This window comes from Pristis pectinata, chromosome 21 (assembly GCF_009764475.1).
Source record: "Pristis pectinata isolate sPriPec2 chromosome 21, sPriPec2.1.pri, whole genome shotgun sequence".
Classification (NCBI taxonomy): Eukaryota; Metazoa; Chordata; class Chondrichthyes; order Rhinopristiformes; family Pristidae; genus Pristis; species Pristis pectinata.
The window spans coordinates 4,871,172-4,897,721 of record NC_067425.1 but is presented as its reverse complement, the minus strand read 5'-3'; the positions used below and the strand labels follow the sequence as shown (position 1 = coordinate 4,897,721).

Sequence of the window (26,550 nt, the reverse complement as noted above, 5' to 3'; positions counted from 1 at the left end):
CTGATGGCAGTCTACATCCCACCACAGATGGACATGAAGCCTGCACTCAATGAGCTATACTCCGTGATCAACAACCTTGAGACAGGATACCCTGAGGCCCTCTTCATCATTGCAGGGGACTTCAATCAGGCCAACCTCGAGTGTGTTACCAAAATACTATCAGCACATCTCCTGCTCCACCAGAGGTGCCAACACCCTTGACCACTGCTATACAACCATCAAAGGTGCCTTCCAGGCCACCCTTCGTCCTCACTTTGGGAAATCAGACCACCAGGCTGTGCTCCTCTTCCCTGCACACAAACAGAAACTGAAACAGGAGAGTCATGCAGTGCTGGCCTGAGGAAACGGATGAGCTCCTATGTGACTGCTTTGAGACAGTGGACTGGTCCATGTTCAAAGACTCAGCTGCTAGCCTTGATGAGTATGCCACCACCATTACAGACTTTATCAGCAAGTGTGTGGAGGACTGTGTACCAAAGGAGACAATCCGGGTGTTCCCAAACAGGAAACCATGGATGAACCGAGAGATCCACTCTCTACTGAAGGAGAGGACTACTGTACACAAATCTGGTGATCCTGATTCTGTTCAAGAAATTGAGGTATGACCTTTGGAAAGCTATCAGGGATGCTAAGAGGCAATACCGACTCAATAGAGTCCCTGACCAGCCGTCAGTTATGGCAGGGCTTACATGCCACAACAGGCTACAAGATGAAGTCTGGTTGCATAGCTAATAACAGCGCATCCCTTCTGGCTGAACTTAATGCATTCTATGCGTGTTTTGAACAAAAGGGAAGTGGATTGTTGCCATCCACCTTGACAGCCACCAATGAAGCTGAAACTGTAATCACATTGGAGGACGTAAGATCAGTCTTCCGGAGAGTGAACATGAGGAAAGCACTGGCCCAGATGGTGCACCTGGCCATGTGCTCAGATCTTGTGCTGATCAGCTGGCAGAAGTATTTGCAGACGTATTTAACCTCTCCCTGCTTCAAGCTCAGGTTCCCACCTGTTTTAAGAAGACCACTCTCATCCCGGTACCGAAGAAAGCAAGGTAACATGCCTCAGTGGCTCTGACATCCACCACCGTGAAGTGCTTTGAGAGGTTGGTCTTGGCACGCATCATCTCTAGCCTACCAGATAACCTACACCCATTGCAATTTGCCTATCGGCAAAACAGGTCTACAGCAGATGCCATCTCCCTGACCCTACACTCAGCTCTGGAGCATCTGGACAGAAAAGACACCTACGTTAGGCTATTGTTTATTGACTACAGCTCTGCCTTCAATACAATAATCCCAAGCAAGCTTGTCACCAAACTCCGAGATCTAGGACTCAACACCTCCCTCTGTAACTGGACCCTTGACTTTCTAACAAACAGACCGCAATCAGTGAGGATAGGCAGCAATACCTCCGGCACGAGTATTCTCAACACTGGTGCCCCACAAGGCTGGGTCCTCGGCCCTCGACTCTACTCCCTATACACTCATGACTCTGTGGCCAGATTCTGCTCTAACTCCATCTACGTTTGCAGATGATACCACCGTTGTAGGCCATATCTCAAACAGCAATGAGTTGGAGTACAGGAAGGAGACAGAGGGCTTAGTGGAACGGTGTCATGACAACAACCTTGCCCTCAATGTCAACAAAACGAAAGAGCTTGTCATTCCCTTCAGGAAAGGGGGTGGTGTATGTGCACCTGTCTACATCAATGGTGCTGAGTTCAAGAAGGTTGAGAGCTTCAAGTTCCTGGGAGTGAACATCACCAACAACCTGTCCTGGTCAAATCATGTAGAAGCCACTGCCAAGAAAGCTCACCAGCGCCTCTACTTCCTCAGGAGGCTAAAGAAATTTGGTTTGTCCCCTTTGACTCTCTCCAACTTTTACAGATGCACCATAGAAAGCATCCTATCTGGATGTATCACGGCTTGGCTTGGTATGGCAACTGCTCTGCCCAGGACTGCAAGAAGCTGCAGGGAGTTGTGGCCACAGCCCAGCACATTACAGACACCAGCCTCCCCTCCTTGGACTCTGTCTTTACCTCTCGCTGTCTTGGTGAAGCAGCTGGCGTAATCAAATACCGCACGCACCCAGGACATTCTCTTCTCTCTTCCATCGTGTAGAAGATACAGGAGCCTGAAGGCACGTACCACCAGACTTCTACCCCACTTTGATAAGACTATTGAACAGTTCCCTTATACAATGAGATGGACTCTGACCTCACGATCTACCCTGTTGTGACCTTGCACCTTATTGCACTGCACTTTCTCTGTAGCTGTGACACTTTACTCTGTACTGTTACTGTTTTTTCACCTGTACTACTTCAATGCACTCTGTACTAACTCAATGTAACTGCACTGTGTAATGAATTGGCCTGTATGATTGGTTTGTAAGACGACAAGCTCTTCACTGTACCTCGGTACAAGTGACAATAATAAACCAATACCACTAGAACTTCTGTTTCTTTATTTTGTGGCACAGAATATTTTGCGCTAATAGTTGATTTTTAAAAAAATGTAATTTGGTGATAGTGCTGAAGAATCTTTACATTCCCTTTAACACAATAATTGAACATTTTTCTACATTTATCAGCAGATGTGACTAAAAGTGCGTATTTTGCTTGAAGAAATGTTGGCTATGTAAGCTTTTGCTATTGTGGCAGCACATGGTATTTAAAAACAAAACTAGTATTGGCTTTCTCTCTCAGTATGGCTGAGAAATCTAAATGCTAAAATGACGCAGATGGACTCCGCTTTAGTGTCCTTTCCACCCAAAAGAGAAACACTTGTAATGAGTGACAGACTGTGAAAGATAAATTTGCTTGATTTGAGAGCAGCATGTACCTCTGTTGTAAAAATACTTGATCTTGTCAATACTAGATCAAAATGCAGGAGTTACTAACCCAATGTAAATAAAATACCAAGGTCATCTTTTGACAAAGGGTGAAGCTTCTAATTTCCACAGTCTCTTGGGTTTTGCTGTAAGATGTAGAACTGAACTTTTTGAAGTGCCTACACAATGGTCTTTGCTACAATTGTACATATCAGGGGTTTGTGAAATTTAAGTTGCGAGAACATAGAATAAACAAATCTTGACAGTTTTTCATTGTATTTTGTACAGATGTTATGATTATGTCCTGGGTTTCAGTATTGCCAAAATATCCTGTGTGAACTGAATGAATAGAAGTTGTGGCAGTGAGTTTAAGTTAGTGAATTTCTATTTCCAACCCTTTTAAAATTTATTTCTTATGGAGGGAGGGAATGGTTCTCTGCAGCAGACTATCAAGGAATCTGCTACTCAGCCCAGAACTAGTCACTTGAAAGTACATTTTGAAAAAAAATAACATGGATCAACTATTTTTGGTCTTCCCCTCTGCAGAGCGTGTGGCAGTTTTCCTCTCTGGTAAACTCAGTGTATTGAACTGGAGTTCAGACAAGATCAGAATTTCTAACTTAAAATCTTTCCTAGAACAGAATACATTTTCTATCAGTTTAGCCATTTGAAATGTTTTGTAAGTAATTCCATTGTTGCAGTTTTGATTTATGACCACCACCTTTTTTCTTTTTCAAAGGTGCTTGTTAAATAGGAACTTCGTGCGGATTGGAAAATGGTTTGTAAAACCATATGAAAAGGACGAGAAACCAGTGAACAAAAGGTAAGTAAGGTTATCATAGAACTTTCTATTGTTATGCTTTTCCTGTTGAGTACATTTTTGAAAATGTAATTGATGTCTTTTCATTTGCTTGACCCTTGCTAACATTTTAATACTTTGCTTTCCCAGATTCTGATTTAGGGAGTTGAATTATTTTTAGTTTCTGGAATTTTAGTCTCCACTGCTTAGAGTTAATTCTGATTGTGACTAAAACAGTGGGCTGCTGTCAGTTTTGAGTGATTTTTTTTTGAATTTTTTTTTGATTAGCTAATAAGGCTTAAACCAAGTAAGTTGCCAAACATAACATCAGAGTTAACTTGCTTCATTATTGTCTTTCACAAGGATAGAATGGATGTAGTTTCTAATATTGGGATATGCACAGTCACGTGTGTTCTTATTGATACTAATGTTGATTCTTTTAGTTTTGTGACCTTCAGATCTACTTGTACAGATTTCACCCTGATTAAAAGCAGCTAGAACTTAGCTGGCCAAACTATTCATTTGAAACTTTAAAAACTCAAGTTCACATTATGACTGCTTTGTTGCATTTCATATAGAAAATTAAAACCAACTTTGTAAGATACTTTAAAAACAGTGCTGGAAAGGGCCAGCAGGTCGGCTGCATCCGTGGAGAGAAACAGATTTAATGTTTTGTGGCAAAGGCCTTTCATCAGAACTAGAAATAGTTTGCAACCTAAAGTGTGCTTTTATGAGAAGGGGGAGTGGTGGGGAGAACAAAGGGATTGTCTTGGATTGGATGTAGAGCAAGAGAATGACAAGGTAGTGGTGTCATCTGAGAGAAGGTGAAGGTTTGGTAATGGCAATTGATCTGTTTGGAAGGGGTATAAATAGAAGATGAAGAGTGAGGACACCAATCTGCTGGAACTATGGGATACAAAATACAGCAGTTGCTGGAAATCTGGAATAAAAGACTACTGAAAATACCTGACAGATCGTGCAGAATCTGGAGGGAGGGAAATGTTGCATGATGATGACCCTTCTGGATGCAGTCCTGATGAAAGGCTGGTTATCTGAAATTGTTGAATTCATTGAATCCCGATGACTGCAACTTATCTGTTTGTAAGATAAGGTGCTGTTCCTCAAGCTTGCTTTAGGCCATGTTGGTACCGTGTAGGAGGCAAAAACAGCAGATGGAGTTTTAAAGTAACAAAGCTCAGGGTCACCCTTGCAGATTAAACAGAGGTGTTCTGCAAAATGATTGCCCAATGTGTTTGATTTCTCCATTGTAAAGAAGAGCACATTGCTAGCACCAAATGCAGTACACTATATTAGTACAAGTGAATTGCTACTTGGAAGAAGTCTTTTGAGGTTTAGAACATAATACAGGATACTATGGGCTCTTTGGTCCATGTTGTGCACATTCAATCTATCTCCTCTCTTTCTCTCTTCCCCCCCCCCCCCCCCCCCCCACTTACTTTCTCCTCCCATAACCCTCTATTTTTCTATCATCCATGTGCCTATCTAAGTCTCTTAAATGACCCTATCATATTGGCCCCCACCACCACCCCTGGTTTCTGGGTGCTTTGAAGGGAATTGCATGGGAAGAAGTTATGAGAGGGGAATAGGTGTTGTGAAAGATTGTGGAGTACACCAGGAAGTTTCTTGAGTTTTTCTTTTGAGGAGGTGACCAAGAGGATTGGGCCCTGTATCTATGGAAAGATATATGCTGGCCCTGGAGAGGGTCCAAAGGAGGTTCACAAGAATGATCCCAAGAATTGAAAGCCTTATGAGAAACATTTGTCTCTGGGCCTGTGGGGAGGAAATCTCAATGAAACCCAATGGATACTGAAAGGCCTGGATAGAGTGGACATGGAGGGGATGTTTCCATTAGTAGGAGAGTTTAGGATCTAAGGGCACAACCTCTGAATAAAGGGATATCCCTTTAAAACTGCAGCTAGGAGGAATTTCTTCAACCAGAGGGTGGTGAATCTGTGGAATTCATTGATACAGAGATCTGTAGAGGCCAAGTCATTGGGTGTGTTTAAGGCAGAGATTGATTGGGTTCTTGATTGGTAAAGGGTTATGGGGAGGAGGTGGGAGAATGAAGTTGGAGAAAAAAAATCTATTATGATAGACTGGCGAGCATACTCAGTGGGCCAAATGGCCTAATTCTGCTCCTATATGTTATCATCCAATAATTGATGAGGGCAGGCAGTGGACACCAAAGGCCTTGGTAATGTAGATATGGTACTGCATGGTAAGCAAATTGGATATGAAATTGGCTTGGTAGGAGGTAGACAGCAGTAGAGGAGGGTTGCTTTCCAGATTGGAGACCTGTAACTAGTGGTGTGTCATAGGATGTGTTCCAATAAACTTATTGTTTGACATTTATATTAAAGACTTTGGGGAGAATGTAGATGGCACAAATAGTAAGTTAGCAGATGACACCAAAATTGGTGGCATTGTGAAGAAGGTTGTCTAAGGTTACAATAGGCTCTAGATCAGCTGGGAAAGTGGACAAGGGAATGGCTGATGAAATTTAATTCTAACAATTGCGAAGTGATGCTCTTTGGGAAATTTAAGCCAGTTGAATTCGGTATTTCTAGTTTGTATCAGAATTGGTCAGTTCTAATGAAGGGTCAGCTTTTTCTCCATAGATCTCAATTATAGCCATCAGTTTTGTTTTCACCTTCTCTTCCTCTGACTTTATTTACCATAAGATATAGGAGCAGAATTAGGCCATTCGGCCCTTTGAGTCTGCTCTGCCATATGATCATGGCTGATTTTATTTCCCCCCTCAACCCCATTCTCCTGCCTTCTTGTAACCTTTGATGCCCGTACTAACTAAGAACCTATCAACCTCTGCTTTAAATATACCTAATAACTTGGCCTCCACATCCATCTGTGGCAATGAATTCCACAGATTCACTACCCTCTGGCTAAAGAAATTCCTCCTCATCTCTGTTCTAAAGGGATGTCCTTCTATTCTGAGGCTGTGCCCTTTGGTCCTAGACTGTCCCACTACAGGCAACGTCCTCTTCATGTCTACTCTATTCAGGCCTTTCAATATTTGGTAGGTTACACTTGAGTTCTCTCCAGACTGATCATCTGGAATCAACAACCTTTATTTCTCTTCAGGCAGCACCATTATTTGCATCGGTCTCTTTATCTCCACTCTATCACACAAATGTCTTTGTTCTCTCAACCTCTCCACTTTCTGCAGCTTGAAATATTCTTGTTTCCATAGTTTTGAAGGGTTATCAGTCTGAAACACTGAGTATTTGCAATATTTTCATTTTAGTTTTCTGTTTTCAGCTTTTTTTTTGCCTTTTGATTAGTTTGTGAAATAGACTCTTTGCCAGTTGTATCTTCAAAAAATCAATCTAATCAGTGTGTAATTCATAATTTAACTGACATTGTTTTAGCCCAAATAAAAATAAGTGGTGGAATACTTGGACTTCAAGTTTTTGGAAAAATGGTTGCAATACCAGATTATACCAATACCTGGCTGATTTAGCCACTCACATTTTAAGGTTATTGGATGCAGTAAATTAGCTTCCTTATGGTTTATCAGCAGTATTAATATAAAGCAAACCAATATTAGATGAAGAGAAATGAAGTGATACATGTGTGATACCAAGACATAGCCAGGCGAAACACTTGGCTTCATGAAGGCTTGGCTGTGATTTTTAACATTTGAAGGAAGTGTGCTGCCTATTTCTGTGCATCAGCCTCTGGTGAAAAGTGCATTGTGGCTATCCAGTGAGGGCAGAATAGCTATAAAGCTGTTATGAATTTGTTTAGATGTACTGCCAAAAAAGTCACAACAGTTCATGGTTTGAGTCTTTGGAACAGCACTAGTCAAAAAAACTTAGTCAGTTTTGTTTATTAGTTAAATGGCTGCTATTGATTTTGGTTTACACATTTCATGTAGTTGATTAAAATGAAGGCTGAACTGCTTTAAGATAATCTGCAGATGGTTACCAGAATTCATTCCATGGGATATTGATCAAACAAGTGGCTTGATTTTTTTTTGAACACCTCTTTGAAGCACTATACTCCTTATTGGTTCAGAGATTCACTAGTGCATGTTCCAAAATACCTTGTTATTGTAAATGTCTTGAATTCTATGAATATTCAGCTGATTTTCTGTAATAGAAAGTATACTCCCTGCAATCCTAATGGCTGAGCATTTTAATACAAGTTGGTAATCAACATTGCTGCAGGGCAAGATAATCGTACATAATCTTCAAAATTAGCTGACAGGAGATTATTCTCCCAGCTATCTGCAGCTCCAAAGAAGGGCCTTTGCAGACTAGTGGCTGACGGGAGTTGGGGCATAAGAGTGAGGGAGAGATCGTATATCTTTGGTATTAAGTGCTGTTAATGGACCTACTATACATTTTTTAACAAGACTGATATGATTTAATAGGGTGACGTGAGATTGATGGAGCTAGATTTGTCTTGAGTAACATTTGTTGCTGAAGGCAATATTAAATTCATAATAAACTTTTTTCAATTTTTTAAAATATGGCAACTCCCAAAAGCTAATGTGTGCTTCAAGTACACTGAAATGTGACTCTTTGGATATTTGCTCTCCGTGATTATAAAACCTGTTTATTCTTCCTGGATTACACACCTAATATTTCCAGTATAAGCCCACCATTTTAGAAGGTTAATGTTATCAGTCACAATAAACAATGAATTGTAGCCAATGAATCTATCAAGATGTTTTATTCGTGGATTGTAATTTACATCAGAAAGCATTGAGATGTGCGGTACTACAGCAGTATAGAAACATTCATGAAAGGGTAAACCAGTTAGTGTGTTGCTTTTATGTTTGGACACAATTTTTAAAAAGTAGACAAATTCCATTCCTGAAGGGAGTGGCAAAGTATCTGGTACGTTGACTAGGTTTTCTTGGAAGTGTGTAGCTGCTCTTATGGAGTTGGATCTTGCTTCGCTTGCTGCTTATGGCTGTCAAATAAAAAAATCATGTATGATGTATCTAATGCCTAAAAATGAATTTGAAATATGAAGTGAATTCTAGCAATAAATAGAAAATCTGTCTGCATCTGTAAGACAGTTTTGGATGATCTTGAGGAATGGGTTTGAAAGGCTATTGATTTTTATAGAATTCCTTCCTTTCATTCTCTATATTTTAAATTGGAAGCTTTAACATTTGAAGCTAAAACTTTAAAGAGTATTGGGCAACCTGCACTTAATATTCAATGATTTCATTATCAGAGTCCCTGACCGTCAACAAGTAGGATGTTGGCATTGACTAGAAACTAAACTGGTTAAGCTATTCATCGTGTGGCTACAAGACTAAATTGTACTTTGTGGTAATTTGCCTCCTGTTGCCCCAAAGCATTCTGCCATCAACAGGGCTCAAGTTAAGAGTGTGACTGAATATGTATCACTTGCTCCAACAGCACTCAAGAAGCTTGAGACCATCAAGAACAAACTATCTTGATTTGTCCCTCACTCCTACCCTAAGTATTTGCACCATCAACAAAATGCCATAGTTATTCATTTAGTTTATTCTGGCAGTACCTACCAAACCCACAATTTCTCAACCAAAAGGGAAAAGTGAACCCACTAATAGGATGCTTTGTGACTTGGAAATGTATTTTTCCTTCATCATTGCAGGGTTATTATGTTAGAATACCCTACCAAACAGCACTTGGCATACTTTCACCTGCTAGATTTGTAGCAGAAGTGCCACTACCCTGTTGTGCAATTAGAGAGTTACAGTGAATGCTGGCTTTGACAGGCAATTGCCCAAAAAGTTAATTTAAAAAAAAGTGAAGGTAGATTTAATTAACTTGTTCAGTAGTGGTAAAAATATGACAAGTGATTGCCTAAAGTTAAACAGTTGAAATTGTGATGCAAGTAAATTGACAGATGGACCACATCTAATCACTAATTACAAATGATGGGGTAACAAGGCCATGGAAGATGGAAAGTCCAAGTGGGTGACTGAGAATGGAGGTTGAGATAATCAAGTGGAGGAAGAACTGGGTGGACAACTGGTTGGTGAATTCAAAGGTTGTAACAGGCATAAATATGGGCATCTAGGCTGTTGGAAGTAAACAAGTGGGAAGAGAAAAGTGGTGTACTTGGGACACAGCAGCAGTCAACTTGCATATGTAAGAGGGCAAACAAAAACTACAAAGGCCTGATTACGTAGAAATTAATCTTGATTTTTTTTTTAAAAAGCATGTAGGTGTTGTGTGCAAAACCAGTGTTTATCACCTATCCCAAAGTGATGTTCAGAAGCTGTTGGTGAGCTGCAACCTTAAACAGCTGTAGTCCTTCTGGGGAGTCGATGGTTCTGGGAATGAAGGGGATATAGAAAGGAGAAATAGTGTGAGAGATCCCATAGCAACCTAAAAGATGGTTGGAATCCATATGCAGAGTCAATGAACTGATGTTGAATTTTGGCGATTGCTGTTAGTTGAGTAGTCCAGAACCAGTTTAAGGGGATTTGATATCATGGGTGGATCTGTGGAGGTAATCTTTTGAGATTCAATTTCAGATGTTTAAAATTGGTTGCAAGGCAAAGTAAAGAATGGTATAGTTTGGATGTTGCTTCATGACCCAGAAATAGCAGAGAACTTTAAGCAGGACCAGGATTCACTTGAAGTTGAAGAACCAGATGAACCAGTTTACCAGTCCTCAACACAATTGTAAAATGATCAGGTTATTTTTTAAGAAGAAAGTAAGCAGGAGAACACTGGTACTGTAGCTGAGGTTTGGAGTGTAGCCTTGATGCCTAGATAAGGTCCAGGAGTTGACAAAATTCAGCATTAACATTGTAATAGAGCAAAGTAAAAGTTCATCTGCAACTTGATCAATAGTGTAATCTCTGAAAGAGGAACCTAGGAGTTGGAAAGTCAATTTGACCAATTTTTTTGAGAACATGAAATTTTAAAATAGAAGCTGAAGTCTTTCTTTAAATTATCATTTAAGTACATACTGAAACGTTTGCTTATAAAAAAAACACGTTAAATTAGTTTTTAGGACCACAGTTCATACAAAGTATCATGTCTGGGTCATACAAAGTTGTCGTGATGGCTATCAGAAATGTCTGGGAGATGCTAATATGTAATGTCATTTCTAGCACATTGGTGTTTACTAATTTTGCTAGATCATTTGTTAGTTATAGGTGTCAAAATTAGATTGCTTAGTCTGGTGTTATCTGGCTGCAGAAGCTTCCTTGAAGTATAATTTTTAAGAAACTTTACAGGAAAGGACCCCACTCTGAGGGTTGGGGGTTGAATTGTTACTCAGTGGCAATATGAGATCTGAATAATTTAAAGAAACTTTTTAAATATACTAATGTTATCTTAAACTGTTTTTCTTTTAGCTAGAACAAGAGCTGATTAGAAAACTGTTTTCACGTTGCTGCAAGAATTTCTGTTCAAATACTCGTGGGGGGGGGGGGGGGGGTGGGAAGCCTCTACACACAGTGGTTAAAGTCACAATGACAATTATTGCTGCTCTTTTTTTGGAAACCTCATGTTGGAAATGGCCTTGAATTATTCCTGGCCCATTGCAAATTGATAAAGAATTACTGGTTTAGCTCTTCATGGCATTGATAACAAGGCAATATTTACATAATGAATACATTACGACCTAACCCATTTGCTTGTAGTCTAGCTTTTGGAAGGGAGTTTATTTGGGTTATGTTTTACTCACTTGATTTGGAAAAATTCAAATGAAGGTTGACTACTTTAAACACAACTTTATTTTTGTCTCAGCAAGGAAAGAAATTAATATTTTTCCCCTCCAAGTTGAATAGTAAGTGGTGTTGGAGGAAATGTTGTGATTAATCATGTAATTGAATGTTAGCTTGAATTGAAGTGGGGTTATGGGATGGTCTGTCCTCTTGCCATTTGAGGATTTTTTTTTAATGAATATGAGATCCTGACTGCTACAAGTTTCTATTTCACAGCTGCAGAATTTTGATTTATAAATGCCGGGGGGAGGAAAGAGACCCATTAGGTTGTTGATTTAAACAGCAGCTATATAAATCTAGAGTTTCAGAAGCAGATTTATTATCACTTGTATGATGTGAAATTTGTTTTGTGGCAGTAGTGCAATGCAAAGGCACAAAATTACTTTAAATTACAAAAATAGTGCATAAAGGAATAACAAGGTAGTGTTCATGGACCATTCAGATATCTGATGGTGGAGGTGAAGAAGCTGTTTCTGAATCATTGAGTGTGGGTCTTCAGGCTCCTGTACTTCTCTTCCCCTCTTGTGATCCTGTGCATTGAAACTTCCATACCAGGACCAGGCTGTGATGCAACCAGCCAGGATGCTCTCCACCTCTCATCTATAGAAATTTGTAAGAAAGTGGCGTGTCCTGGATGGTGAGGGTCCTTGGTGATGCCACTTTCTTGAGGCACAGCCTCTTGAAGATCTCCTTGATAGTGGGGAGAGTTGTGCCCATGATGGAGCTGGCTGAGTATCCAACCCTCTGCAGCCTCTTGTGATCCTGTGCATTGAAGCCTCCATACCAGGACCAGGCTGTGATGCAACCAGTCAGAATGCTTTCCACCTTGCATCTATAGAAATTTGTAAGAATCTTTTGTGACATGCCAAATCTCTTCAAACTCCTAATGAAGTAGAGCAGCTGGTATGCTGTAGATAGGCCATGAAAGGATTGAAAACCAGGATGAAAATTGGGAGTCATTTGTACACAAGTGATTAGTGCATGTGAAAGGATGAATTGCAAAGTTCATGGTCACAGCAGTGGGGGAGATTGCAGAATTGAGATTTAAAAAAAAGCATGGTTAGTGTTTCAGCTGCAGATGAGCTGAGCCATATGTTGCTACAAGTGGAACTGGGCTGTCTTCTGCAGATATGTGATCTGAAACTTTTATTTTGGGTTGATAATAACACCAAGTATGAACTGTTTCCTTCATTCTTGCATATAAAGGAAAGAGGGATGGAGTTTATAGTAAGGACTAAATAAATGCCCTAGTCTTTCCAGCATTTAATTGGAGAGAATTCCTATTTTAGTACTGGATGCCTGACAGTTTGGAGAGTGGATGGGTAAGAAGTGATGGGTGTTGATTGTACACATTGTTCTTGTGGTGATGCCAGGGCACAGCATGTAGATGAGAAATCATAGGTCAACAATGGATCTTTGTGGACTTGAATAGTGTAGTTCCAAAAGTGAATGAATTGCAGGTGATACTAAGGCTGTGGGTAGATAGAAAATGGAACCAGGTGCTGAACATCCTATGCAGTCGGCTGGTGTGCCAGATTTGGAAGAATGAAGGAAAAAACACCTTTGTTAGTAACTTTGCATGTTATTGGAACTTGTGAGCTCAAATATTTAATATAGGCTTTAGTGGTACAAACATTTGTGTGGGGGTGATAGTGATACAGAATATAGGATTTGGCTTGCTTCTGGGAACTCCACATGCTAAATTCCTGGTCTTGTCTGGATCTTCTGCAATAGAAAATCTCCAGGGTGTCAGCTTTTGAATTAATAGGAACAGTTGTAAGATTTTGGGTTCAAATCACCCCCCCCCTCCCAAAAGACGTGTGGTTACAAAGAAACTGGTATTTGCACACCAATAGGGTTGCAAGTTAAACTGCCACCAGTTAGACCATAATGTACAAAATTGTATCCTGAAACATGCATGTTCAATTGTCAGTTAAGAATCTTGCTGAATGGCTGGAATGAAATCTCTGCATGTGAACAAATAAGGTGATGTTGTTTAGGTACAATTTTATGACTGTGGATAAGTCCTTTCTAAGCTAGTTAGCAGGCTTTTGCTTGTGCATCACCTGAATACTCTGTGATTATAGGTGAGTGTTCATATTTAAAATGTACATGTTTTAGTCTAGACTTGGAAAATGACTTTGCCTTTCTTGATTTTTTTTTTGCATCTCCCAGATTATCATCTGGATTTTGTCACAAAGCTGTAACTTGTTGTTTGTCTTATTCTGGAGCTTGCATTTATTCACAGCAGCAGAAAGTAGCTTGCATTTGCTGAAAAAACACTATGATGCTGGAGGAACTCAGCAGGCCAGGCAGCATCTGTGGAGAAAAGCAGGCAGTCAATGTTTTGGTTTCTCTAGCTTGCCTTTGCTTTTGAGTTGTATTGTAGCTTAAGCTGTAACCAGACAGCAAGCCACTCTTGCTCAATGAGTACACCAGGCAAGTTTGGGAGGGAAGGAGAAAAAATATTCAACTGCTAATAACACTAAAGGCTCAAAAGTATTGTCATCCTACCAAAAAAAAACTGAATCTAATTAAAACAGAACAATGCATAATTCAGCAAAAACAATTTATTGGCATCATTCCAGCTTGTGCTGGTGAAACGTGTTAGCATGTTCCACAACAGCTAAGTAGCAGGAAATCTTGCTTCTGTGGTCCACCATTTCCTTTGATGTGCCAATAATCTGAAGACTTTGCAATGCAAAGTGAGAAATGTATTGAATTCAGTTCTTTTTTAAAAACTAGTCAATTCATCATATTCCCTTGATAGTAATTTACAAATTGTTTTTATTAAAGTAGTGATTGAAACTGAATTTTTACCACTCCTTGCCCACACCTCATTGACCTCTAGACACTTGGGAAAATGAATGTGCTGTTGGCTTTAAGGAAGAACTGCTATGGTCTAAAGTGCTAATTTTATCTCCCTGTGGCCTCTTCTGGGACATGTTATTCTGAGGGACTATCATGTGACCAAGCTACTGAAATCTCCTGAGTTTCTCCAGCACTTTAACGGATCTAATTTCAAACCATCTGCAATACAAGCTAAATGTCATCACTACTGATCACCATTCCTTTCTGCGCAGTTACAAAAGGATTGTACAATCAGCATTTGAACATGCAAATTGAATACTCAAAAGTCCAGTGCAGTCAAGATTTAAAAAAAACATTTTGCCTATAAGCTGTTGGAATTGAAGAACAGGTGCATCTCTACTGCTATCCTTACCCCAGCCCCATTGTTAGAATACTTTAGTGATACTAAAATTGCAAAACAAAATCGACTCAGACCTAAGCAAGTGGTGAACATTTAATTTTAAGGGCAGGGCTCTGCTTTCAGGTCACTTGTCCTCTTAGTAAACTTAGTAGATTAATCCTTCAGCCTGTGCCTTTATCCACCAATCTAGCTTCATTTGCATATGCTGATTATTAAAATTGGCTGTTTAATAAATCTGTTGAGCCTTGAGCTTTCTATGCCCTTGTTTAAGATTCTTGCTGTAAATAAAACTTCAATAAACTATGTGACTTGTTCTGTCTTTGACTGTCTTAAAATAAAAGGCCAAACACCATTTTGTACTGGCATATGATTCCACAGGCATGGCTCCAAGGTCTCAGCCAGCTGCTCTGTTCTTGCATACAGGCCTAGACTGTAAATGTAGTTAGGATAGTTTTGGGAACATTTGCACTGAATCCTGCTTTTCAACAGCACCATACACAATGTTAGAGGAACTTGGTAGGTCAGGCACCATCTGTGGATGGAAACGGATAGTCACTGTTTTGCATTGAGACCCTCCAACCAGCCCAGAGAAGGGCCTTGACCTGAAATATCAACAATCCATTTCCCTCCACTGATGCTGCCTGACCTGTTGAGTTCCTCCAGCACTCTTCGTTTGTTGCTCCAGATTTTAGCATTTGCTGTCTCTTGTGTCTCCATTTTAACAGCAGCATTCACTTGAAGTTGCAAACACTTTGTTTTCTTTTGCCCCCACTAGGCAGCATTCATATTGTCACAGTTGACCCCATTGAGATCAGTGGACTTGCACAAAGAATCCACTGCATGATATTTCTGATCTTTCACATTATGTTGGCTTACTGAGCTTTCAGGAGAACTAGTGCATTTTCTGACTTGAGGCACCAAAATGCGTTCTAATACCAGAACTTAATAGGCAATATGTATTGGAAAGGCTAACTATGCTTAGTGGCTAGATCGACTCGTTGGGATGGCTTGCAGCCCAGATGCTAAGGAGGTCAGAATGGAGATGGCAAACTTGCCATTATTTTCCAGTCTTAGATGTGGGGGAGAAGGTGCAGAACAGGTGCTATAGGTGGCAATGGAATTGAAAGTGGCAAATGTAGCACTGTTACTTGAGGGTCATTGGGATTAACAACAGGCTGGTCATTTAACAGTGAATATAATAGAAGCAGGAGTAGGATATTTGCCTTCTCGTGCCTGTTCCCACATTCAGTATGACCATGTTAGTATCATTTTCCTGTTCGAAACCCTTATCTATTGGTTCCTTTTTAATATCTCAAAATCTATTGATCTCTTAAATATATTCAGCAACTGAATCTTCACAATAAGTGAATGCCAAAGATTCTCATCTGATAATCATTCATATAGCTTTCCTATATCCCCTTATCCTCCTCACAGCTCATGGCCATCTAGCTATATCGTCAGTATTACATTACACATGATCACTTCATCCAAATCATTGATGCAGATTGTGAACACTTGGGACCCCAGCGCCAATCCCTGTGACACTCCACTGGTTATGGCCTCCCATCCAGAAAATAACCCTGTCTTTCTTGCTGTCTTCTCTCTGACCAATCCTCATTTCCACAAACAATTATATTGCCCATAATACTGTGCACTCTAAATTTAGTCCAATCTCTTGTGTGGGACCTTATTGAATGACTTCGTAGTCCAAGTATGCCACATCAACCTGTTTTTCTTATCTCTTCTGGTAGATTGACCTCAAATTTTAACAGGTTAACCCAATCTTAGTTTTCAAATACTCTGTTAGCACTTAATAGATTCCAGCATTTGCTCTATCATTGATGTAAGGCGATCTGATCTGTAGTTCCTAGTTTTCTCTCTTCTCAAGTCGTGGTGTTTTTTTTTTGTTACCTGCCGATCTGTGGAATTTTGGAAGTTGACAAGTACATTTTTATGGAAGTGTTAGTCAAAATTGCCATACAGGCCAGTTATTAAATATTTCTGGAATCAGAGGGTTAGGATCAACTTGGATTTAAAAAAAAAGGCTTAAGGATGGAAAAGGAAGTTGTGGTAAATAGTGGTGTTCCCATATATATTTGTGTTTGATTTGGATATAAGAATACAGAATAAAAATTCATTTAATTTTGCCAATGATGCTAAAAGTGGAGGTGTGGTAAACTATATGCCACAAACATACTGCAGTAGGACATGGGCTCACAGAAGGGGCAGATGGAGTCCAAGCCTCAGAAGTGATGGGGAGCAGCAACATAAGAGTTCATGATTTTTGAAGATGGCAGGACATTTGGGGAAAATGGTTAAGCCTCAGATCCCATAAACTTTGCTATGAAGAGGTATTGAGTTCAAAAGTGGGAAAATTGCATTGTGCCTTTATAAAGTTGTGGTGGTACAGTGCAAAAGTTACCAGATTAGGAATCCAGAGACCAGAGTTCAAAACTAATGTATTATCATAAGGATCCCTCTTTATTTGCTAATATTCTTTAGGGGAGGAAATCTGACATTCTTATCTGGTCTGGCTTGTGTGTGATTCCTGACGCTCCCCCCACCCTCGAGTGGTTGACTCTCAGATCCCCTGACAAGACTACCAAAGCATGGCAAGAGATTTCCAAGAGGTCAGAGTAAACACTTCAGTGATATTTTCAATGTCTCCATTTAAAAATAAAAATAGCATCATCATTGGCTCATGAGAATCCCTAACCGTGGCTACTTAACATGGAAAAGGAATGCTGCAGAAGATGATGAATACCTCGAGTCGCTATGATAGGAGCACGTGGAAGCCTAGCAGCCTGCCTATCTGTGCAGGACTCTTCAACCACCTCAGGACTCATGGGACTAGAGTGAAGCAAGTTACCCATTCAACATACAATAAAGTACTTTTTAAATGTAGTCAAGTGCCAGTGTTTGTTTTAAAATCCATTGCACTATACAATTCAAATACTCTTGATTCATTTTGCCTGAAGCCATTGTAAACCTTCATAATTTAAATATATAATACTGGTAAAAATGTAAATTTTATTGGAAAACAGGCTCCAATGATTTTTGTAGTCCTGCTTCTAGATACTAAGTTCATTATCCTGAACAGTTTAAAAGGCTGTTTTGGGAATACTATTTTGCTCAGTTGATGTTTCCTTTATTTTAACAAAGTCAATGGATTTTGCAAACACAGTTAGTCCTAGGTATATTTATATGGGGAATTTTAGCTGATTGGCTGTCTCTAAGTAGTAATCATTGGCCTTCGTTGTCCTGTGTGTGGTAAACTATATTTTAGATGTGCAGCAATAACTGGTTGTTGCATATGTAGGAAGTAGTTCCTATACTGGCTATGTAACTGTATTTGACTCTCTATTATGCAAATACCTCACAATAACTGAGCAATCACACAGTTTTTATTTAATGCTTCCATTCAAGTTGCAACTAGTTAATAGTCAAGTTGAACAAAAAAATCTGTTTGATCCAGGTCAATCAATGGGAATTTCCAGTAAAGTGTATTTACCTGGAGAAGTAATTGCATTTATCAAATTAGTGAGTATTACTATGCCAATACATGATTTGGTTGTGTTCTTAAATACGTGCTTTGCTCTGGAACTCTTTTTAAAAAAAAAACCCAAATTTATGAATAATAATAGGAACATGAGCTTAGATTGAAGAAAGGTCTTATACCCATGGATTTCATGACAAAAGGCTCCCTATATCATTCTGTGAAACCAATCTTGACCAATTTATGAAAAATAAAGAGAATGACATCCACAGTCACAAGTCTTAGAAGAACTCTCATTTCTCTTTCTTAGAACATAAGCAGAAGCGTACATAGACCATTTGGCCCTACACATCTACTTGTGCTTCAGTATGATCATAGCTGATCTTTTTCTTCAGTGCCACTGTTCTGAGCTAACCACGTAATCGCTTGATTTTCATTATAACTAAAAAAAATTCTTTTGATTGTTCTCTATATTGAATGCACTCAGAGACTGAGCCTCCACAGCCCCCTTCGTTTCTATTCTGAATGGCCGACCCCTTATTTTTAGCCAGTGATCCCTCGCTTTAAATGCCCCAGCTAGGAAAAGCATCAACTCCACATTCACCCAGTCCAGACCCATAAGCCTTTTGTATGCTTCAATAAGATCACTTCTTGCTCTTTTAAATTTCTTTCTAAACAGGAGTAGAGGCTTAATTTACCTTGTCTTCATATGACAATGCTACCCCCCCCCCCCCCCCAAACAAAAAATTTCCCAGCAATCAATTCCTGTGAGCCTTCTCAGCACTTCCACTATTGCAAGTTTATTCCTCCTTGTATAGGGAAATCAGACTGGTACAGAATATTCCAGATATTATCTCATCTGAGCTGTATATATTTGGAGTAAGATGTATCTACTCTTGTACTGAAATAGTCTTGCAATAAATGCTAATGTGCCATTTTCCTCCCTAATTGCTTGTGGTACTTGCATGTTAATATTCGGTAACTCATGTACAAGAAACCTAGGCCACTGCAAATCAACTGCTTTAAATTTCTCACTATTTAAAAAAAAATTCTGCTTTTCGACCATCTGTTTCATCTGCTTTACACACTTCAGTTTTTCATTTGTGAAAATAAATCACATTCCAGCATTACTGATCTGGATATGTTAATATGGAGTATAGTGTGCATTGTTCAGTTAGTTTTCTGCAGCAAAGCCAGTATGTTCCAGCTTGTTTTATATTGAAAATGTTTTCTTTAGGAAAAAAATCTATTACTGTAAACTATCCTTTATCTGAAGTCCTCTGTGGTTATTAAAATTTTTATTATTTTTTTCTGGAGTTAACTAATATGGACTGCATCACCAGATCTGTAGAATTTGTATGTAGTTGATTTTTTATTGATGTATTGATGATGTGTTCTGACAGCCTATGCTGTTAAATTGTGAGGGACTCATTGAACAGTAAGAGCCAGCAACCCTTCTGTGTGTTGTCTGTCGCCTTTTAGTCTGTCTGATTTTTATCTGGACTGATGGCATTAAGACAACTAGCTGTGGGCTAGCAGTTAAAATAAGGTTTCAGCTAGTGGTTGTGCTGTTCCATCTCCAGGATTAGGATAGAATATTAGTCTCATTTATTCTCAAATGTATCTAGTTACTGATTGGAATGTGGAGGTGGTGTTGGAATAGACCTCCCATCTCTTCTGGAAAACATTAAAAGCTATTAACAACCTGCCCATCCATTATCTGTAATTAATACATTTTGAGGGGTCAAGTGTTATGTTAAAATCATGTGCAATAGAACAAAGGTTCTCTACATTAGAGATCCCAATATTTCGAGTAATTTTTTTAAAAAATGGATTTGATTGCCATTACTTTCATGGAGCTTTACCAAATAGCAAAATTGTCTTTTAAAATTTTGTTTGTTGTCCTCTGTACTCTTAATCACTAAGCATATTTCTGATTTGAAAACCACACTTGGCAGTATTGAAGAGTCATTTGTCTTAAATTCCTTTATTAGGAAATAGAAATTCCAGAATTGCTGCAATTGTCTGAATAATAATAGCAATCATAAATCTCTAACTCTCAATCCTGTAACAGAATTTAATGATGTTCCAAGGTTTTCCACTAATGGTGTACTAAATAAAATATGTCTCAGCAATGTAATGAGTACAGGATTGCTGGCCGTACTTTTCGGCTCCAAGCCAGCAGCAGTCCTGACAGTTGTGAGGAACTGTTAATGAGTGCTACCTGTGTTCTGCTGATTCTCTGTTTTGTGCATTCAGTTGCCATCTGGTTAGGGAATTTTTTTTAACAAAAAAATCCTTAACCATATTAGCTGTGTATTTTTTCATTGTGGATTGTCAGTAGTGGCTGTAGGCTATCTAGAATATGCCAACCAAGCAGTAGCACTAATGTTTGAACCAATCTGACTGTCTGCCTGTTTATTATTGAGGGTTACAATTCCAATTGGTAAGTTCTTGAAGAGCATTCACTCTGTACCAGTGGTAGCGCATGGGTCAGCTTCTGTCAGTTGTGCTCCTTTTCTTAACGCACATCTATAAAATTGGCTGCAGGCTTTAATTGTGCTTCTCTTGGTTATCTTAACTTAACAGTCCTATTTTAACAAAGTTTTCTCATTGAAAAGCACAATGAGGGAAGAATGGTTAATTCCACCTTGATCAATACCTAAAAGTTGCACAGGCAATATATACGGGCCTGGTGCTGCAGGGAGGAGGCAAGCAACAATTAGTCACTTTCTCAAGTTTAATTACTATGTGGAAATCTGAATGTAGTTGAGACTTGTTCTTTTTTGATTATTACCTTTTTATATTATTGAATATATTCAGAGTTAACTGTTGTCTTTCTTTCCTTTCTCTAGTGAGCACTTGTCCTGTTCCTTCACATTTTTCTTGCATGGGGATAGTAAGGTCTGTACCAGTGTTGAAATAAACCAGCACCAACCAGTGTACCGTCTGAGCGAAGAGCATGTCACTGCTGCCCAGGCATCCTCCAACCCCTTCCAAGGTAGGAAAAGCATGCTTCTGCCAGAACTTTCAAAGGAATGGTTCCTGTATGTTTGGTGATAAGGGTAGAAAGGAAATAATGCATGCCTGGGTCAAATTTTTACTGAATGTAGATACAGCTGGTTCAACTCCCAGTAATGGCCTTGTGGATAAAGGCAGCATCTGTTTACTGTTAAACCATACAAGCAAGGAGGTTGCAGTCTTGCTGATCTCACTTGAGGTTCTACAAATAGTCTCCTTACTCCTAATGGATATCTAGTGATCTTGCTTTGAAAGTACTTCTGTGTAGCCTTGGTGGTGATGGGCTCCACGAACAAGTCGTGAGCAAATTATTCTTATCTTTCGTCAGTGCAGAAAGTCAGAATGAGGGTCTTCTAGAACACATTGAGATAGTTTTAAATATTCATAGAAGAGGGGATATACACTTTGTATCTTTTTGAAAATGTTTTTAAAAAAGCATTTGTTTTAAGTGAATAGTAAGTTTTCAATGTAAATGGCTTGAGTGTTTGGTCATTCTCATTGCCCTGTATTACTATCTACTTTGAATATTTAATCTCTATTCTATTCTCCTTAAAAAAAAAAGTTGTGTTTTGTCTGAGCTACTTGCTGATGGATGTTGTTCCAGGTTGCAACGGTACGCAAGAGAGAATTTTCCAAACTACTTCCTCTCTTAATTGACATTAAGTTGTTGATCTGACTCCCAGGGTACTAAAATATAAATTTCCTTATTCATTTATCAAAACTTCTGTAATTTGCTTAAAACAATTGTTTTTAAGGCATCCTCTTCTGGCCTTCTACACCAATGTAATTCTGCAGCATCATATTCTTTCCCTCTTGCAGAGAACACGAATAATCTACACCTAAGCCCACATAAATGCAGCTCTTCAGCAGCTACTAGGATGTGTGTGACGGTGTTGCAACAGTTCTCAATTTTCTTTTTAGATTTTTCTCTGTTGCATCATTTACCTTTTTAGGAAGTGGGGTGTATTTGTACTTAAGGCATCCTCTGCAGGCATCAAGTGCCCCAGTTGAGTTTGACCAAATGGTCACATTATTCTTAAGTATTTATGTGCTCAGCAGTAGCGGAAGCAAGAGGCCACTTAGCCATTTTGGTCCATGCAGGCTCCCAGGGGAGCAATCCTTCTACAGAGAAAATCTTCCTGTATTTTACTCGGGATTGTGCCTCATTAAATTTTTTTTGTTGCACTAATTTCTCTATTACTCGAGTTCTGCATCATGGTGCTGTTTTACTTTGACATTTGGTTCCTGCCAAAGCAGAGGAAAATTATGGTGCAAGCCTTAACTGACTTGGACTGTTTTTGAGACTGCCTCAGTGCCTTCCACATGGATTACTTTTATTTCATAATGGGTACTTGCAATTTATAGATCAAGTGTTTAAAACTGTTGATTTTTGCTGAACTGGAATTGCATCCAAGAAGTTAGTGGACAGCTTGCCAATTCAGTAACATTGTCCACTTGTATTTTGATTCTTCCAGTGATCCTCAGCCCCTTTGGATTAAATGGTACACTGACAGGTCAGTCATTCAAGCTATCTGATCCTTCCACTCTTAAACTGATAGAAGAATGGAAGCAATTCTATCCCATCCAGACTGGCTCAAAGGAAACAACGGATGACAAACAGGAGGAGTTAGATTGGGATGATGACTCAATAGCAGCTGTAGAAGTCATTGTCGGTAAGTGGAAATGAAAATGTTGCAACAGTTTAAGATTTTATTCAGCTTTTTGTAAATTGGATTGTAAAAACATAGTGACAAGTTAAAATGTAAATACAAACATTAAAAAAGCACTAACTGTACATAATTGAAAAGCAAAAATCTGCAAATTCTGGAAGTAATAAAAACAGAAAATGCTTGAGATACCCAGTAGGTAATGATGAAGGGGTCGTCAACCTAAAACCCTGTTTCCCTCACCGCAGATACTGCCTGACCTGTTGTCTCCAATATTTTTTATATAATTAACTTTTTCTTTTGCCAGTGAAAATCCTTTCAAGCCAAACAATTAATAAATCATTATTTCTGTTAGAAAGTGTGCCTTCTGTAGTAACTTATACCAATATTTCACACCAATGTAGTATCTTTGGGGGAAAAACCTAGCAATTCATTGGTAGAATCTGTGTTTCGTTTTCCTGAGAAATTTCTCAGCTATTGGGTAAAATATAGAATCAAGAAGTTAGTCTTAGTCTCTTCTGTAAACTAATGGCACATACTGTGGTTCATTGATTCTGTTCTACAGTGTATTGATTTATCTCCTTATCAAGTTATCTGGGAAGTGTATCTTATTAGAAATTAGTCGTCTATGGATATGTATTGTAATTATTTTGTTTAAATGGTTTCAATTTTGTTGTTGGCTCATCTTATCTTTAATGTATTCCATGTGTCATTGTCTGCTGAGACCGCTGAAGATGAGACATTTCCTCTTCTTCATGTAGTTCAGCTGTATCAGCCCAGTTTGTTTGCTTATACATTCAGTACTTCCAACTCGAGGCAATGTGAAACAATAATTACACAGATATTTTTGGTGATAGATTTGTGAATATTGCAAGAACAAGTGGCCTTTGGAGGTGATTAAAGTCTAAGCTTGTTGTAGCCTTGAAACCCATGTTTGCATTTTATGTTGCAGAAGACAAATAAGATTTCATTGTTAGAAAAAGTTGGATACATAGGAAAGCATGGGACCAAATAGTAAATTTACATTTATCTGGTGACTCAGACCAGTGGAGGAAATGATTTAGTTATTAAAGCAACGTTTTATGTGCATACAGTTTGATTTTATCAATAATATCTATCCAGATATCAAAGAAGCTTGTACTTAAATTCCTCTATTGAGAGCAAAAGCTATGGGTCCCGGCTGCCTCTAGCTGTAATATTGAAGACTTGTTGCTTTACATCTAGACTTGACAAGGTAGATGCAGGGACGATGTTTTCTCTGTCTGAGGAGACTGTGAGCAGAGGGCACAGTTTGAGAACAAAGGATAGCCCTTTAGGACTGAGATGAGAAGAATTTTTTTCGTGCAGAAGCTGATGAAGCTTTAATAATCTTTTTTTGCATGGACCATCTGGGTTAGAAATTCTAGAGTTCTGGGCATTGATGGAATCGAGGGAAATGGGATAGTGCTGAGGATGAATGATGGAGCAGGCTCAATGGACTGGCAGGTTTAACAAGTGTTTCTTCACGCAGGAGATTGTGGAACTGGATTAGTGCACATGGTATTAAGCAATATACTAGTTTGGATTAAGAGCTGATTAATGGACAGAAAACAAAGAATAGGAATGAGTGGATTCTACACGGGTTTGCAGTCTTTGAATAGTGGGGTACCAGAGGTTTGGTGCTTGTGCCCCAACTCTTCACAATCTACATCATCACAAAAATTCCAGCTAATGGAGGAATCAAGGGATATGTGGATAGGACATGAAGGTAGATGATGAGCCATGATATCGTGGAATGGTGGAGCAGTTCAGATAGGTCAAATGTACTTCTCCATCTCGTGTACGTATGAACTTACAGTGAAAGTCATTTCACCAAGCATATGATGGAAGTGAGGAGCAATGGGTAAACTTTCCACTTGCTCTTAATAATGCTCTTAAGACCTACAACACAGCAAGTTAATTTATGATAATAACCTAAACTTGGCACACTGTCGTTGTACTGCATGTAGCCTGATAGATTTACTGTAGCAATTTGACAGCAACCCCTCAAACCCATGATATGTCATTTGGAGAATTTGATCTTCTACACCATCCTGGGAATGTAATGTTCCTTCATTGCTGAACCAAATCTCTGGAAATACCTACCTACCCATACTGTAACTTCATATTAGATATCAGAACCAACCTTCTCAGGGATAATAAGGAATCCACAATAAGTACTCATCCTTCCAGGATGCTAATGTCCCATGAGTGAGTTAAAAACGGGCTGCTCTTTTTGTTAACATGCACTCTGTCTACTTGCAGCTGGTGTGCGAATGGTGTATCCAGCTTGCTTTGTCCTGGTGCCTCAGCCTGATGTTGCGACAACTGTTATGAGCAACACCACTGGATCTTCACATTGCACAGCTGCATATTCAAGTGCCCACCAAGTGCCTGCCCCAATGAGGGATCCTGCCATTTCCTCTGTGACCTTGACTCCACCCACATCACCAGAAGAGACTGAAACGGGTAATTATGCGAGATTTATTGATTTGTTATGAATACTGCATCTTATTGTAAGTATTGCCATTTTTGGAAAGTGAGATAAATTAATTGCATAATTAATTACTTTTCTACCTTTGTTTATATAAAAGGCATCCTGAACTGAATCAGGGTATTTTTTCTGACCTTTATTTGCAGTTCCATATTGTTTTTTTTTTGAAGAATTGAATGAAGTGTTTTTATTAGTGATTTTCTATGACTGGCAGAAGGAGGCAATTTGGCTATTTATGCCTTTTGAAAGGGTTTGTTCAATTTAGTACTAAACCCCAGCTCTTTATCCATTAATTCTACAAAGTAGCCCTTTTAAAATACACACCTAATGACCTTTTGAAACTCAAGTTGGAAACTAAATCCACTGCCCTTTTAAGTAGTATGTTCTCTGTCCGTACAACCCCCTATGAAATAATTCTTTGTTTCATGGTAATTTTGCACATTATATTATGTTTGAACTTTAGTTATTGACCTCCTTACTGGAAGAAATAGTTTTCTCCAGTTGCTGTTTTAAAGTTCTTCCTTGAATACCTCTATCCTTCTCTTTTGGTAGAATTCACAGAATTACACGTTGTATTCTAGCTGGGACTTACCAGAATCGGATTTATTATCACTGACTTGTATGACGTAAAATTTGTTGTTTTGTGGCAGCAGTACACTGCAAAGACATAAAATTACTTAAATTATAGAAATAGTGCAAAAAAAGGAATAATGAAGTAGTGTTCGTGGACTGTACAGAAATCTGATGGCAGAGGGGAAGAAGCTGTTTCTGAATCGTTGAGTGTGGGTCTTCAGGCTCCTGTACCTCCTCCCCGATGGTAGTAACTGGTGACTTTCTAGTTTTTTTGATTGACCCTATTTATAAAGCCAAGTATCCTATAAACAACATTCTTTTCCACTTGAATATATAACATGAGGTCCCTCTGTTCTTGCATCTTTCTAAAATAGTACTACATAGATCAATGCTGCTCCATGTTGCTTATCCCAATATGGGTAATTGTAGTTAACCACAATTACATTGCACCTATTATGTTTTGTTTTTGGATACTATCCTGTTCATAATTTTCTTGCCAAATTTTCTATCGGTCCCAAACTTAAATTGCACTTGCTGTAAATAAATTCATGCCACTTGTTTATATAGTGAGAAAAGCAACTACTGCTGACCCCTCGGGTACCTGGTGCATACTCCCATCAGTAAGAAGCATTTGTTCACCACTGTTCTCTTGCTCCTATTACCTATTGCCACAGTCGATTAATACCATAGACTAATATTTTCCAAATGTCTAAAA

The 26,550-nt window shown here is 38.9% G+C and overlaps 1 protein-coding gene across 1 annotated transcript in view; it reads left to right on the top strand.

Annotated features, from left to right (window-relative positions):
- med13a (mediator complex subunit 13a) overlaps positions 1–26,550 on the top strand; it is a 123,104-nt gene that overhangs the window by 40,627 nt on the left and 55,927 nt on the right. The window contains 4 exon segments of the mRNA XM_052035939.1: positions 3,570–3,653; positions 20,918–21,063; positions 22,559–22,756; positions 25,034–25,237. Of these exon segments, the coding sequence (XP_051891899.1) occupies positions 3,570–3,653; positions 20,918–21,063; positions 22,559–22,756; positions 25,034–25,237 (632 nt within the window).